The sequence below is a fragment of the Uloborus diversus genome, chromosome 6, assembly GCF_026930045.1.
Source record: "Uloborus diversus isolate 005 chromosome 6, Udiv.v.3.1, whole genome shotgun sequence".
NCBI classification, from domain to species: domain Eukaryota; kingdom Metazoa; phylum Arthropoda; class Arachnida; order Araneae; family Uloboridae; genus Uloborus; species Uloborus diversus.
Window position 1 is genome coordinate 26,375,239 of NC_072736.1, and position 17,456 is coordinate 26,392,694.

A 17,456-nucleotide genomic window follows, 5' to 3' on the forward strand; every position below is an offset into this window, starting at 1 on the left:
GTAAATATCTCCCGTATTTTCATCAAAACATGAAAAAGGATTTTCAGTTTTTGGAATTTCAAGAAAAGTCTTTACAGTAAAAGAATCATGATTGCATAAATGAAAACTTTTCACACATGAGTATGAGAAACGTACATTCCACATCCCATGATCATTTTTCAAACATGTTCATTTCAATATCCTTTTTAAAATTTCTACTTCCTAAAACATGAGGTAAAACATTATTTTGTCCTGATCTACCTAAATGTATATTTTAAAACATTTATTTAAACCTAAAAGTTTTAGTTTTTAACCCCAAAAAAGTAATAATAGTAATCTCTATTTCCAAATTTCAAGTCCAATACAGCGTTAATTTAGGAAATATTTTTTGAAAATCCCTTTCACTTAAATTTTTTTTTCATACAAAAACTTTCTTTTTTTATGTGTAAGTCCCCTGATTTTTCAGTTTTCAATGTTGGTAGCTATGCAAATGCTGCAGACATTACTTTTCTTGCACTTTTTATTTTACTGCACTTTTCTCACTGCATGTAACTGAACACACCTGCATGTTTCCACTGTTTCTCTCCCTTGCATGCCTTTTCAGCACGCCTCTCTTCCGAAAAGTCCTTCGCTATTCGAAACTAGATCGGGGAGGAGTACTGCGTGGACCAACATCGCCCCCGCGTCTGCCGATATCGCCACGACGTCCCTCTCTCGAGAGGGAGACACTCTTGTCCAGGAGGATGGAGAACCGAATTTGTAGGAGCGCAGGGAGTGGTAGCCTCTCTCTCTCGAATTACAGCTCCCAGGAGGATATTTCATATGAGAGCATTATGAACAAGGTGCAGGAGTTCAGAGATATGTCTTATCTCGAACTGCCTTATACATCCAAAAGGTACAGAGTATTCTTTGTAAAAACAAGTAGTAATAATAATTTCAAAAAAAAAAAAAAGAAATAAAAGTTAACTCCTAATTAGGTCAACGAAGAAAAATATTAGTTTAGTTACTTTTGATATAAATAACGCCTTAACCAAAACAAATTGGTGTATAAATGGTTTGGTGTTAAAGACTAAAACTAATTAATTAAATGTAGTTAATGAATTAATGTTAAAAAAAACTTCAATTATCAAATGTCATTCACTTAGGTCCAGATCTACAAACTTAGGGCTCCATGTAAAAAATCACCAAGGCCTTATACCACCCACTGAATTGAGCTGGAAGCCCCTCAGTGCTGTGCCCCTCCCCCCCCCCCCCTCGATTACTCTGCGGGTATGAAGATTTTGGGACCGCATCCACTACAAGTGTTAAAATAATGTATTCGAAGAGTGGATGAATAAAATTATTTTATTAACGATGAAAAATTTGAGCAAGGTATATAAATATAAAAGAGGGAAAGTGAACTATTTGTAGGAGTTAAAAAAGAAAATCAAATTTTGGAATGAAAGATGAGAAGTCAGAGGAATAATGTGATAAAAAGTAAACAAAAATGATAAAGTCTTAAAATTAGGTGTTTCAAGGCCAGTAATGTGCCTCTATATCCTCACAAAAAAGAGAGATTCTTAGCAACTCATAAGATGGCCAAGTGAACAAAGAAAACAGGCCAAAAGACATGATAGTGTTTCAATAAGCTGTATGCAGTCTTTGAATGGCTGTAATGAAGTATGAAGTGAAAAGGGGGCGCTTGAAACCAGCTCGAGCATCGAGACCACAGGTCTATTGTACTATCCCCGCTTAGACTACTAAAGGAGCCCAGTAACAGAAATAAATCTCAGCAGTTGCCTAACCGAAATTCTAGGCAGTTCCCAGGGATCTACATAGTGGTATCCCAAGTGCTCAAATCTTTGTGCAGAGTAGAAGTCACATTCACATAGCACATGAATTGAGCTTTCATCAGCCATATGACCTCCTCCACACGAAGGGTTGTCGGTAACACCCATCAGATTAAGGTGCCTATTAAGAGAGCAGTGTCCAGTTAGTAACCCAACAGACTTCTTGATCTCATTCCTGCTCAAGTTAAGCAGTTCCTTGGACCTGTGCCGGGAGGCTGCTGGTTCATAGTCTTATGGCTATAATACTAGCAATTGAAGTCTGCAGGATAAAAATCCTGTCAGTCAAAAAAGCTAATTTGGAGAAAAACACATTTGAATGTTTGACTGATAATTATCCCAGTACCATCAAACAAATATTTCAGCTAACTTATTGGGTTTTGTATAAAAGATAATAGACTGTTTAAAAAGTATACTTTAGCAACCACTTGATCATCATTATTCAGTTTGTTCTGTTGTTAAAATAAATGCAAGTCATGTCCCTTGGAACTTTCTGAATATATGTTGTAGAAACAATAATGAGAGATTTTTGTATATGTTGGCCAAGGTCTTTAGTGCCACAAGGAATTGAGTTGCATTTATTGTTCTTATTTAAATTAATATAATTAGTTGCAATTGTATAATGTGAAGTTTACTGTTTAAATTTCTATGCACTTAAGTTAATGTTTGCTAAGTGACAGGACCTTTATAGATCATTGCTGTCTTTTCAAATTAGAAACATTTTCAAGCATAAAAACATAAACTTGCCAGCACAGTGGTTTTGGGGTAGTGGTTAGGCCTTGGCTTCTTACACCCAAGGTCATAAGTTCAATCCTGGCTCCAGTTGGTAAATTTTAATGATGCTGAAATGCATCAGCATTCATGTTATATGATTATGTAGCAGGCAACAGATCCCTTGATTTGGCATGGAAACTCTCAGCTAAATTAAAATCCCAGTGCTATTTCTCATAGTAAGAGCCAAAGTTCCCCTCCATCTCAGGGAGGGATACAAGGGGGGCAATGGGGGGATCATCCCTCCCTTGAGGGAATTTTCACCAGTGATTTTCCGAAAATTAAGTTCAAAAAATACAAATTTAGATAAATTTCATTGATTTTGGGAGAAGGGAGGTTTGGGTTTGGAAACCTATCCTGGAACTGTTTCGGAATTTAAGTCCAAAACCTTTGTGATCCATATTTGTAAATCAGTATGCATAATGAAAAGTAAGTAATAAAAATCAATCTCCCTCCCCTCCCTTGAAAAATTTCAGGATCCGTCCTTGCTCCATCTGGTGAGAACCTAGGTACAAAATTCTTAAATGGTAATAGCTATACAATATACATCAAAAGACGTGCCACATGAAACAATCACAACGTTTGGGAAATTAACTAGGTCTGCAAATGATGAAGAACCAGTACCATTAAACCAAACAAACAAGAAAAAATTAGTCTTCTTTCTTGCATATCAATACTTGTAGTTTAGTGGTAATTCATTCTTACACTGAAGGCCATAAATAAAAATTAAAAATCTAGTGTTTTCTATCTTTTGAGGTTGAAAATTTAGAAAGAAATATAAAAATATTTTAAGAAGTTAAGTGAAAAATGAATAAATAAATAAAACAGAGATGTGGAAGCTGATAAACATTTGCAAATTCTCAACTGTATATAGATGACAATTCATTTAGGGATAAAAATAGGTATTTTTTTAATAACTAATGCAAATATTGCCTTGTAGAGCTTACGACCCTGCCGATTTCGAGCACCTCCAAGTTTCCAGTGAGATGAAGGAAATTTTCCAATTCATAACTAGGTGAGATTGGTCTCTCGTTCTGGCTACTGTTGCTTCTGTGCTCGTGAATGAGCTTCACTTATTTTTGTTCTATCGTTCTAGATACACCCCTCAAAATATAGATCTTGATACTAAGCTGAGACCGTTCATTCCTGAGTTTATACCTGCTGTTGGTGACATTGATGCTTTTATTAAGGTATGTATGGGGTATTTTCATTTATGTAGTTTCTCTCTCTGTCTTTTTTACTTCCTTTTACAAAAAAGGAAGTATTGTATTCACGAAAAAATTTTCACTCAAAAATCGATCTTAATTTCTATTTTGCTCACCTCCGAATGAATGTTGAGTTTTGTTTCGACTCGACCACGCATAGGTTAGTGCCTAAGAATGTATAGATACGCGAAATATCCATTTTAACGATTCCCGAGTTAGTTACAACGAGTTTTTTTGCGACGTCTGTATGTACGTATGTGTGTATGTATGTCGCAGAACTCAAAAATGGTATGTCCTAGAAACTTGAAATTTGGTACTGTCATGTATTTATGTTTTAAGTTTTAGCAGATTGGCAACATTGAGAGAACAAAGCACGTAACTTGATATTGGAAAAGATGAATTTTAAAAAATTGGACTGAGCAGAATTGTTGGTAATAAAATCATGATACAATACTTAACATGGTGTCAGAGTATAAAGTACTCACGTAGCCAGTACTAGAAGCAAAAAGTGCTTTTCATTAGTCCTTTTATTTGTAAAATTTGATTTCGGGAGTTTAAAAAAAAAAAAAAAAATGGCTGCAAATCTTCCAACAATAGCAGCTTTTCATCCCGGCTCAAATCCATCCGAGGCTTGGCGCCATTGGCGAGAAGATTTTAACGATTATGTAGAAGCATTAAAATATGGTAAAGAATCGGAAAACACGAAAACGGCCCTCTTTCGACATGTTTGTGGCGATGAATTGAAGAAGCAGTTACGAACTTTCAACATTAAGCCTGAGGGTGGATCAAAAGAGGTAACATTGCAACAAATTTTGACTGAATTTGACAAATACTTTAAAGATTATGTGAATGAAGTTTACGCCTCTTTCAAATTCTTGGAAATAAGCCAGAAAAGTGAAGAAAAATTCGTGGATTACTATTCACGTTTACGCTGCGCAGTAGTGGAATGCAATTACGGTGAACTTTCAGATCGAATGCTTCGTGATAAAATAATTCAAGGACTTGATGATAAATCGTTACAAGAGCGATTGATTCGGGAAACTTACAAAAATAAGAAAACTCTGTATGAAATCGTGGCTGAATGTAAAACAGCCGAGCAAAGTAAATTGCAAGCGGCAGAAATGGGTGAGAAAGTTGAGAAAATTAATTTAGATGATATAAAATACAAGGAAAATCGCACGTATTCGCAAAGACGGGAATTTCTGTGTAAAAAATGTGGAAAAAGTCATGCGCCAAGAAGATGTCCTGCATTTGGCGATAAGTGCCGAAACTGTGGCGGAAATAATCACTGGTCCAAAGTGTGCCGAATAAAATCAAATAATAGACAACGTTTGCCAAGTGTTAATACTGTAGAGCAAACTAGTGGCTCTGATTCAGAAAATGGGTACTTAGGAGAGTTGAAATATATAAATCATCTGGAAGAAGGAAAATCACGAAATGTATGGCTTTACAAATTAGACTTAAATGGAAATGAAGTCACATTTAAATTGGACACGGGAGCTCAAGTTAATGTCATTCCAAATTGCGAGATATTAAAGTGGGTTGAAAAGCCATTGGTAAAGAAAATCAAAACACCTGTACTTGATTACAGCGATAATATTGTGCCGATTCTTGGTGAATGTATGCTTAGATGTAAAACAGCGAAAGTGAATAAGGTTCTAAAATTTTTAGTTACCTCTTTGGATTCAAGTCCAATATTAGGCCTCAAAGCTTGTGAGGAATTAGGTCTTATTCAAAGACTTTATAATGTATTGAGACCTGTGAGCTACTTGGGTGAAACTCCTGAGGATATTTTGAACCAATTTTCTGACGTATTTACAGGGGTTGGTCGTTTAAACCGTTCAGTAAAAATAAAACTGAAAGATCACTACACCCCTCACATAGCAGCACCCCGCAAAATACCTCTTGCTTTGCATGATAAAGTTAAAGAAGAACTGAAAAATATGATGGATTCGGGAATTATTACAAAAGTAGATGAACCAACAGAGTGGGTGAACAGCATTGTTGTTGTTAATACCGCAAAAAAGTTACGCATCTGTCTGGATCCAAGACCACTAAATGAAGCTATCTTACGACCTCATTACCCGATACCTACAAATGACAGCCTTATCACACGGCTTCAAGGAAGTAAAATATTTACGATTTTTGATGCAAAGAATGGCTTTTGGCAACTACCACTGGATACAGAATCGTCATTCTTAACTACATTTGCAACTCCATGGGGAAGATATAGGTATTTAGTTCTGCCATTTGGCCTTAATAACGCTGCAGAGGAATTTCAGAGAGCTATGGAAGAAACTTTTGATGATATGCCAGAAGTAAACCCATATTTTGATGACATTGCTCTAGGTTCATCGTCCATTGAAAAGCACTGCAAATTATTGAATAAAGTTTTAATGCGAGCCAGGGAAGCCAATTTGAAATTCAATATCAGTAAAACCCAACTTGCAAAGTCGTCAGTTAATTATTTAGGTCACACTTTATCTGACAAAGGAATAGAACCAGATATTAAGAAAGTAAAAGCCATTGTTGACTTTCCAGCACCACAGAGCCGTGAAGAGTTGCAAAGATTCCTTGGTATGGTGACATATTTATCTAAATTTACTTCTCACCTCTCGAGTTTAACCTATTCTTTAAGAGAACTGTTGAAGAAAGATAAACAGTGGATATGGGACGCAAATATTCAACGAGATTTTGAGAAAATCAAGAAAGCTCTAGTACAAGCTCCATGCTTACAATATTTTAATGAAAATAAAGCTGTGACATTATCTGTAGATGCAAGTCGCAATGGACTTGGAGCCGTTCTGCTGCAAGACAACAGACCCGTAGCATATGGATCAGCATCACTAAGTGAGACACAGCAACGATATGCCCAGATTGAAAAAGAGTTGCTTGCCGTAATCTATGGTTTAGAACATTTTAACTACTATACTTATGGAAGACCAGTGATCGTTCAGACTGATCACAAACCATTGATTGGATTAAAAGAGAAGCAGTATGATACTATATCACCTAGGCTGCAACGAATGCTCCTTAAACTTAACAGATATGATGTCAAACTTGAGTACGTCCCAGGAAAATTATTACTCATTGCTGATACACTTTCCAGAGCTCAATTAAAAGAAGAAAAATTTGAAAATGAAGAAGAGACAGAAGCAAGTGTAAAAATAAATATTCTAACTCGGGCTTCACCAAGCAAGTGGAAAGATATTGCAGCAATTACTGTAAATGATGAAGAATTACAAGATGTTTTATATCATATAAAAAATGGGTGGGATGATAAACGAAGTACTAAGAAACTCGCCCAACCTTACTGGCATTGTAGAGATGAGTTATACTCTACAAAAGAAGGAATTATTTGTCGCGGTCAACGGTTAGTTGTGCCACAAGCTTCAAGATCAGAAATACTAAATAAGTTGCACTTGACTCACAGAGGTGTAGTAGCTTGTAAAGTGAAGGCAAAAGAATACTTTTACTGGCCTTCCATGAATATTGATGTAGAAAACCTTATTAACAGATGTAAAATTTGTCAGGAACACCAACGTAACAATCAAAAAGAAACTCTGATTGAACAAGAAGTACCTGAAAGGCCATGGCAAAAAGTGGGCTGTGATTTTTTTCATTTGCAAGGTCAACAATATATTTTATTGATTGATTATTTTTCAAAATATGTGGAAGTTCAGTCAGTGAAGCATAACAGTGCACAAAACGTAACTACTATCTTTAAATCTATTTTCTCCAGACATGGCATTCCGGAGGAGCTCGTGAGTGATGGGGGACCGCCATTTGACTCAGAGTGTGTAAAAAGTTTTTGCATGGAATGGAACATAAATCATCAGATCACGTCACCGTACTTTCCTAGGGCCAATGGACAGGTTGAAAGAGCAATTCAGACAATAAAAAAATCACTGATAAAAGCAGCACAAGATGGAAAAGACTTATATACGGTCTTGTTAGACTACAGAACCCAACCATCTTCTGATCTTCCTTCTCCCGCTGAGTTGTTGATGGGTAGACGACTTAGATCCCTTTTGCCATCGCATCCAGAGAAAATGCGACCAAACTTCCCATTAAAGAAAGCACAAGAATCTTTAAAGAAGCGACAGAAAGCACAAAATAAACATGCAAACATACATGGAAAAGAGTTGCCAATTCTTCATAATCAGGCAAAGGTATGGTTTCGTAAAATGCCGAACGAGCCGTGGAAGCAAGGAACTGTCATTCAATCCAATCATAATTCTCGGTCTTACGTTATTAAAGGGAAGGATGGTGGAGTTTATCGCAGAAATAGATTTTACATTCGTCCAGACAAATCAGAACACTATAGTTCTTCACAAACAAGATCAGTGGAAGATTTTTATCCTTCGACTTTGTCTAAGGGATCAAATCGAGAAATAAATAAAGAACATTCAAGCATGCCAGAACAAATAGTTCACAAAACAAATGTCCAGCAAGCATCCGCGGAAAACCCGGTAAGAAGATCGTCAAGAACTATTGTCAAGCCTCAGCGATATGGATACACTTGAACTGAATTCAATTATTTATTTATTACTGTAGAAAATATTTTAATACTTTTTATTTCCTTTAAAAAGGGCATGTCATGTATTTATGTTTTAAGTTTTAGCAGATTGGCAACATTGAGAGAACAAAGCACGTAACTTGATATTGGAAAAGATGAATTTTAAAAATTGGACTGAGCAGAATTGTTGGTAATAAAATCATGATACAATACTTAACAATACAATACTTAACAGGTACGTAGACTCCTAGTGGGGTCTAGTTGTGCATCTCCCCTTTTGGTTGCATTCGGGTGTTTCTAAAGGGGTCTTTTGCCCCTTTTTGGGGGGAGATCATTGTTAATTTCGATGTAAACTCAAGTGGTGTTACAATTTGGCGGACACTTGGCGATATATCGCCAGTCTTTTGGTCGCTAAGTTTTGTCACTAACTTGGCGACAAATTTGGCGATTTTTTAAAAAAAATCTGGTTTCAATTTGGCCATTGTTGGTGATATTTAGAGAGTGAACTATTAAATCACATTAAAATTGCCAATAATGGGAAAATGACATTAAATTGTAGTAAAAGGAAGTCATGTGAGACACATCAGCTCGTTTTGCTATGTGTATGGCATAGCTGGATAATGTAGACAGGCACACTGTGCATGGATACATTTGCCGCTGTGCAGATACATTTGCTGCAAATTTGTACTTTGCTCAAAATTTTTAAATTAATATTAATATTAAACATTGGTTTTCTTGAAAAGCTAGTTAAATTAATGAAATTAATCTCTTGGTTTCATGGATACATTATTGAAAGCAAAATAAGCATTGTATTACTGAAAATTTTACTTACCCACTATATATTGTTTTAAATACCTGCAGATAGTTTACAGTTATCTGCACAGATACTTTATATTTTTATCTTCCTATGGCGTATGGATCATTTCAAAGGAAGTAGTATAAATTATATCCGAAACTGTTGAATCTTGTTTATCAATTTAAATAATTTCCACCAAATAATCACTTTTTTGCATTCATTCTTCTTTTATTTGTGTATAAGAAAAGTATCAGTGGTTTGCAGGTTAGTAATTTATGAAGGTTTTTTAAATATTTTGACCACTTTGTATAAAAGATTTTACACATAAGCCTTTAAAACAATAATCTAATCATAAAGAAAGGCTATAATTACAAAACAAGCACAAAATGAAAGCAGGATTCTGAAACTAATTCAGTCTGAAATTTCAAAGAAAAAAATGCTTTTTTTAGTCTTTAAAACAAATGTAACAGTGTGGACATTCAACAAATTAACTATCAGAAAAAAAACAACTAGACTCACCTTGTTTAGCTGACTGTAGAATTCTTAGTGCTTAAATAAGCACAGAAGTTATACTTCTAAAACTTAAAAATATTACTAAATTCCATGTGAATGTTTATTTTTACTTTCAAAATGTCTGCAACAGAGTCGACAATGCAAAACATGGAAAGTGTTGGGACATTAATTCAAATTTTTTTTTCTCAAGTTGTTTGTAATTTGATTTTTATGTAAAAGAAATAATAAAACTGACAATTTATTTTGGTTTTGCATTTCAGCCAAATCCTTAATCACATTTATTTCCTAACTAGAAAGTCGCCCGTCATGGTATGATGTGTGAAAATTTGCTTCTTTATACATTTGAATGCAGCGATTGCCTTTGGTGATATTTTGGTAGTTGAAGTTAAATTTGACAGTTTAACCCTAACTCCAATGGATAAAACATTAACTCCAATAGATAGCGGTCACTGTTGACCAAATTTTACGTTTCTTTATTCTCCTAAAATGACAGTCTTACTAGTAAAACAGTTAAGTCACCGGATCGAGTTCAGCCTTGTCACAATAAAGCATTTCCCTGCATGTTAAACATTACCAAAACATATTATCAAATTATCATGCCGTGGCGCGAGTTTCATTGTTGGTACACATGGGTTACTTTATCATCGGCTATTAATTATATGAGGATGATTTGAAGCTGAGGCATGTAATATTCTCCTTCTTGTTCCCAAGCAAAATACTTTTGAACCCTTTAATAAATTACTGATGTATATGTACTGTACGCACAACTTAGTGGATAATCAAAAAAAAAAAAAAAAAAATCTGATTAATTGGTTGTAATTCCTATTCAGTTTATCAATCTCCAATGAAGATCTAGAGCATTCTTGCAAATAACAATTTCTTCCAGTAAAAACTATTTAAAATACCTACAACCTTTGTTTTTTTTTTCCAGTAAGTTACATTTCATGTATCTAGAACCCTGTTGAAAAAGTAATTTTTCTTAATTTCATGAAATAAAAAATGATGTGTCTTTGACGTGCATAAATGAAGTTTACAGTGGTTGGACTGAACTTTTGTTTTTTAACACCAGGTTCCTAGGCCTGATGGAGTTCCTGACAAGCTTGGACTCACCGCATTGGATGAGCCTTGTGCCAAGCAGTCTGATCCGACCGTTCTTGACTTGCAGCTGAGGGCCATTTCAAAAGAAACTACTTCCAAATCTGTGGTACGTGTTTCAGACAGATTATTACTCAATGATTTGTTGCAATCTTTATGTTTGCCTAAATTTTTAGTGCCCTTAAAGTTAAGTGTGGTTAATTTTTAGTGTCCTTAAAATTAAGTGTGGAGAAACTTTTCTATTTCTTTCTTTTTTGTTTTCCAGTCAGAAATTGCTGCTTTCTGAAAGCTGGCATTCATACATTAATTTTATACTGTGTTCAATAGAAAGTATTGGATTCGTGGAAATGTTTGATTTTCATGTGATTTATATGTTTTAAAAAGTTTTGAATACCACCATTTTGTTGAATATCTGCTTATGTGTACAATATGAACATTTTTTTTGGGTGCTCAAACTCAAAAAGTAATGTAAGGAATGGAACAAAATTTTGTATAACAGATATACTCTGATTGAAAATGCTACTGGCTAATTTTTAGCACTTAATCAAATAACTAATGCCCAAAAGTCAATATGTTGCCCAAATTATAAAATGCTGGGTTTTTTCATTATTATTATTATTATTATTATGATTGCTAACATGAATTTCAAAAAATATCCCTTTAAAATATTTTTCATTGTTGCCAAGACTATGAGATCCGAACTATTTTTAAGACTTTGGCATAACTGAAGGAAAAACAGCTTGCTAAACTAAAGTCTCTTGTGCTGTTTTCTTGCTGATTATTAGTTAAGACAGTGAGAAGCAAAGAGATGTAAGGGCTAAAATTAAATTTTTGGACCACAACCAGTACAAATAACAGGGGAATCTCTTCTCCTCTTGGTGCAAGAAATGGTACTACTGTTTGACCACGGCCGGGTGGTATGTAATTTGGCAATCGGCCAAGTTCAGACGATTCCATCTGAATGAATCTAGCAGGGGAGAAGGGAAAATAGCGATGGGATTTTGATGCACGCGTTTTATAATGTCACTAGTGCCTAATTAATTTATTGCATTTTCCAAGTTGAAAAAGAGTGGAATCAGAGTTTCTATGGAATTAACAAAAAAAAAGAAGGAAAATGTTTTCACTTTGTCAGGAAATGTAAAATCAAAATGGTAAGCTCAAAATTATATAATAATTTTTGTAGTAAGAATATAGATCGAATGTAGTTTATATTTAAATAAATGCTTGCCCTGAATGAATTGTCATGTGTGCAAAGGTGCGTCTAAATAATTAAGAAGCTAAAGGGCACATTTGTAACAAACAAAATACCACCCCTGTAAACTAATAGATACGTTCATTTCCGCCCATAAACCGGATATAATCCTTTCCATGTAATTGATGGTTGGTTAGACAGTAGTAGCTCTGGTGGGTGCTGTTATGCAGTATGATTTGGAGAAAAAATTTCAGAGAAAGCCTATTAAGGATCTGAACTTTAAACATGTTCTATAAGAAACTTTAAAAAGTTACTTACTTACAATAGTTACTTATTTACATCCCCTTTCTTCTCACTGCCTCAGTTGTGAGTTGTTCTTGCATACAGAGCCTAATTACCGCAGGGGCATGCAGGGCACAGGCCCCTACTCTTGGATTTCAGGGAGGCCCAAAATCCCCTTAATTTATCATGCTAATAAAAAATAAATAATGATTTCACTCAGAATCTACAGTACAATGATATCATTGATATTTTTGCAAATGCCAAGACAAGGAAAAAATATCTTATTTGTTGATAAAATTTCCCCTTAAAAATTTGATCTCTTTTGAAATCCCAAAACCACTCCTTGTTTAGTCTGTACTTACTATTAAAAGTTATGTCATAGATAACTTTGATATTTAGGGTTATCTGCAACGGGCAAGTTTAACCACATCTTATATAATTATCGTATACTATATCTCTTCTACTTTGTAAATGTATAAAACTATATTGTGACATGAGGTACCATCAAAATTAGCATGGTTGTGTTAATACCCAAGTATCGAAATATTTTATAGTTTCATTATATAGAATATGGGGGGAGGGGGGGTCACAAAATGAATTTCATGCCCAGTGTCTTCAAAAATCTTAGTCAGGCCCTAGGGGGCCCTGAAATAGAACTATGCCCCATATCCAATATCACAATGATTGGGCTCTGCTTGCATACTTGCTTGCCATCATCTTGTTAAGAAAATCCATTTTTACCTTAAAGGCTGTGAAATGCTTGGAAAACGCTGATAAGCGCCCCAAAGAAATTGATGCCTGGATTGACAGCATATCCAATCTGCACAGATCTAAACCTCCACCTACAGTTCATTACTCCAGGTAATCTTTTTAAAAATATTTTTCTCTCCTTAAATTATTAATACAATCTGCCCATTTTTACAGCAAAATTTGAAGTCTTGAATAATTTTGGGGAGAAAGATGGTGAATTTTGTACTTGTTTTTCAGAAATATGCCCGACATTGATACATTGATGCAAGAGTGGCCTCCAGAGTTTGAAGAAACTTTAAATCAAGTATGAGTTGATATTTTTTCACCTTTAACTGTAATGTGTTCAACAGCAGTTATTGATATTTCAATACATCTAATATGACATTATTTAAATTTTAAGTTTTTGTAAATGTGCTGCAATATGGGTTATGCTAAATATGCTGCCCATCTTGATACTACTGGTCCAGGCATTTTTATTTTAAGCTAAATATGCTTATACTTAAAGCTATTTCTACAAGCATGAAAGATTTATGAATTTTTTAACTCCTAATTGGATGAACCTTCTTTTAAGCACTTCAATGTTATTATTTTTTTATCAGCTCTTGAGTAATTAATACTGGAAAATTAATACTGGAAATGAATGCTAACGATCACAATACAATGCTCCTAGATTTGACTCTTTATATATGAAAGTTAAGTTGTGAAAGCTATACTGCCATAAATGTTACATCTTCAAATTTTACCAAAATTGAGCTATCATCACTAGCTGATTCTTCTTAACTTATTTTATTAAAATGCAATGTTTTGTAGTTATTTGTGAATAAAATTTTCATCATAAACTATTTCCTTGTCCAATAGATGAATTGTTATAAGCTCAATATTTTTTGAATATGAACCTTTTTATGCAAAAAGACAGGGTAGTCTGAGGTATAGTAATATTTTGTGAAAAATAAATTTAAAAAGTTTTTTTTTCCTCACTCAAATTTCAACAGAGAGTGAGATTTGCTTAGGAGTGCATACAGGATTTCATTTTGGGGGGGGGGGGGGTCATGGCCAGGGGTGATAGTAGACTCAAGTAACATTTTCTGAAAACAGTCTGAAATTTTCGGAAACTATGAGGATGCTCGACAACCCCCTCTCCCCCCCTCACGTAAAAAAATTCAAATTTGCATACAAAACTCAGAAATAACCAGTTTCAAAGTTTTTTTATTATTATTTAATTTTTCAGCTTTAGAATGTGTTGTCAGCCCTAAATTTTCGGAAACGGTAACCCAAGATTTTCGAAAATTTCGCTCACGGACACCCCTTGGTCATGCTTCAGAATGGAGTCTAACCCACCGCAATTTTCTTGAACTTAGGTTAAATTTAATTAAAATTATAATAATTGAAATAAATCACTTGGTTTGACCTCTGAGATTCATCTAGTAAAAGCCGTGAAGGAACAGTATGATATTTCCTGTTCTAACGGTGAACTTTGAATGCATGCTGTAAACTCAGCACGAACAAAAACGAAACTGTCTAAAAATCACAACAGAAAGGAATAATAATTTAGAGACTTCACAGAAAAAATATTTACACAATCAACTGTTTTATAAATTGAACAGCAAGCAGACACTTCTTTATTTCTTTTTATTTAACTGGTGTCTGATGGCGCCATAAGAACCACCGTCTCAAGAAAGCAATATGTAAATAAATGACACGTAATGCCACAAAAAAAGGAATTAAAAAATTTACTTTTTCCTTATGGTTTCGTTAAGGTTTTCTTTCTTTCCTTTTTTTTCAAGCAATCATTTTCACTACTCAAATACAATGAACCTTAAAACGATTACAAAGTATTCTTGGAGATCAACGAGGGAGAAGAGGGGAATCGCGAGCCTCATGACCCCTCCCCCTTCATGTAAGCCCCCCCCCCTTTCCAAAAAAAAATTGAATAAAAAAATTTCTTATTTTTTTGACGAAGTTTTTTTTTTTTTTGAGCAAACATTCAAATATTGTTGCAGGTTTTGGAGGGTCATGACCCCCATGACATTGTGAAACTGCACCTTAGGCTATGTTCAGAAACACTCCCCGGTGCCACCGCAAGCATTCGGAAACGCAATCAGCTGATTTTTGATGCCACCACCTATTGTTCAGAAATGCTTGTGGTTACTCTCTAGTAGCCGACCTGTTTGTAACTACTCCCACGTGATTAGCGAGATCACATGTTATTTTTTTGCCAATCCAATCGTGTTTCAAGTTTTACTCTCTGTGATTGGCACGTCGTCTGCTGCTGAACTAGAACTACTACGCTGTTTCCATGATCGTTCCGAAACACAGCTAATCTACTGGGCTCACCAAAGAAATTCCAGTGATCTCATAACCAAAACCTGGCCAACTGCACAGTGTGACCGGGAAGGTGTTTACGTACATAGACTTAGTGGAATAAAACATGTTTGAAATACTCCCTTTTCTCCAAAATGAGACGTATAAGAGTTAACTATGTATGTGTTACAAGGGCATAGTATGCAAGCTTCTTTTTTTTTTTATCTTTACTATTTTAAGGTGCAAATGTATTTTACATCCATTAAATTTTATCTTTAACTTTTATTGTTTGCCTAAATTCCCTTTGTGACTAGAAGAGCTAATTCAGTAAAAACAAGAAGTTCTGTCTAGAACTAGACGAGCCTACTTTCCCGTATACCCATACTACTTTCTAGTACCTGATCAATATTCTCAAAAATAGCTAAAATTGCAAATGTTTTCAAACATATTTTCAAAATACTTTAAGCTGATTTCTAGGAATAAAATATTCCATTCACAATTTTCCATTCAAAAAAATCTTTAACAGCTTTCAAAACGAAAAAACAATAATTAAAATTAATAAGCTGATTAAAATAAATACATCATATCAAAAAAAAATCATTTATTTTTCCCCTGTTGCCAAAAACAATTTTTAAATTAATTAGTGCACTTACCAAAATAAATAAAAAAATAAAATGTCAACTTAAAGAAATAATTTTCATTGTCAAAAAAAAAAAAAAAATCGTCTGCGCATATCTTTATGTAGAAACATAAATGACTTCGAGTTTATTCGCCGAAAACTGAATACCTAAATTAAAACTTTAGCATAAAAATAAAAACAAGTCAGATCAACAATAATTATTTCACAGTCAAAACCCTAGCTGCGGAGTCGGAGTCAATCTCATTTTGGGGTAAAGGAGTCAGAGTCGAATATCTAAGAATCAGAGTCAGTCATTTGTCCTCCGTGTATAAATTTTTGCCAAATCTACGAAGTCAGAGTCGAAGTCGGGGAGTCGGAGTCCGATTAATTGTTGGGCACAGGAGTTGGAGTCGGAGTCAAGTGCCCCTAAATTTTCGGAGTCGATGTCTGGAGTTTGGTGTCAAGAGCTATTTCCAACAAAATTTGTTTGAAGTAAATCTGCCTTCAAGTACGGAATCTACATTGACATTCAGTTTCCCTGTAGGCGCTAATGTTAAGGGAGTTGAACTGTTCAAAATTGAACGGAAAATTGTTCAAATCAAAAAGATATTTCATGTACAAGTTTTTCATCAAAAGCTTTTTCCTACAAAGTTTGTTTGAAGCAAATTCGCCTCACAGTTCGGAATTGCCTTGAATTTCCCCGTAGGCGCTAATGTTAAGTTTTTTTGAACTGTTCAAAATTGAACAAAAAATAGAATTCAAATCAAAAAGTGAAATATGGGATTGAGCTGTCCTCACCGAGATCTTTCGAACAAAAAAAAGTTTTTTTGAATCGGACTATTCATTCAAAAGTTATTAGGGGGGACAGACAGACCGACAGACATTTTTCCCCATCTCAATACCCTACTTTCTAATTTTTAATTTTTCAATATTTATTTAATTATTTTATTTATTTTTGACTTTTTTTTTTTGTTTTCACAATATTTTTAAGATACATTAAGATTTCCTTCATGCTTTTTTCTTCTTTTTCTCACTTTTACTGGGAAAGTAGGCTAAAAAGTGCAGCATTCTTCTGCACTTGTTCTGCCTTTATTTGCTTTATTCAAAGTCTGCTGATATTACTTAAACTGCTTGACACCCTCTCGTGTGTTCGGAAAGTGCTTCCCTAGATTTAGAGAAATGACTAACAGGAGAAATTTAGTGACTAAATGGAATAACTGAAAATTTCTGAAATTTAAATAAATTATTTTAATAACCGATGGTAGAATCCTAACGAAGAAAATTTTGACATATAGATTCCTTTTGAGATTAATTCATTAATTAATTTCTAGATTTTGAAAGAGTTACTTGTGAATTGTTAAAAAGCAACATTCTCCTCCACCTGCTTTGTTTGCATTGTTAAAAGCCTGTTGAAAATTGCTGAATCTTCTCGGATTTCTTTCCCTGAAGTCTGTACAAAATCTTACTCCTGTGATGAAGAAAAATGTCTTGACAACTAACAAAAAAAAACTAGTATGTTGTGGCCATCACGAAACTTTCTTCTATATTTTTCTTTTTTTTTTTTCTGATTCCTCTCCATGCTTGATGAGGAAGCAATATTCCCAACAA

The 17,456-nt window shown here is 34.4% G+C and overlaps 1 protein-coding gene across 3 annotated transcripts in view; it reads left to right on the top strand.

Moving 5' to 3' along the window:
* The window catches only part of LOC129224397 (intraflagellar transport protein 46 homolog), a 62,188-nt gene that overhangs the window by 16,990 nt on the left and 27,742 nt on the right, over positions 1–17,456 (top strand). For 2 of the 3 annotated variants that reach the window (XM_054858845.1, XM_054858846.1), the window contains exons 4-8: positions 3,517–3,591; positions 3,673–3,766; positions 10,679–10,813; positions 12,927–13,039; positions 13,166–13,232. In XM_054858845.1, the coding sequence (XP_054714820.1) occupies positions 3,517–3,591; positions 3,673–3,766; positions 10,679–10,813; positions 12,927–13,039; positions 13,166–13,232 (484 nt within the window). Of the gene's footprint in view, positions 1–598; positions 875–3,516; positions 3,592–3,672; positions 3,767–10,678; positions 10,814–12,926; positions 13,040–13,165; positions 13,233–17,456 lie in introns of those variants that run through there. The other variant, XM_054858847.1, reaches the window with a different exon arrangement.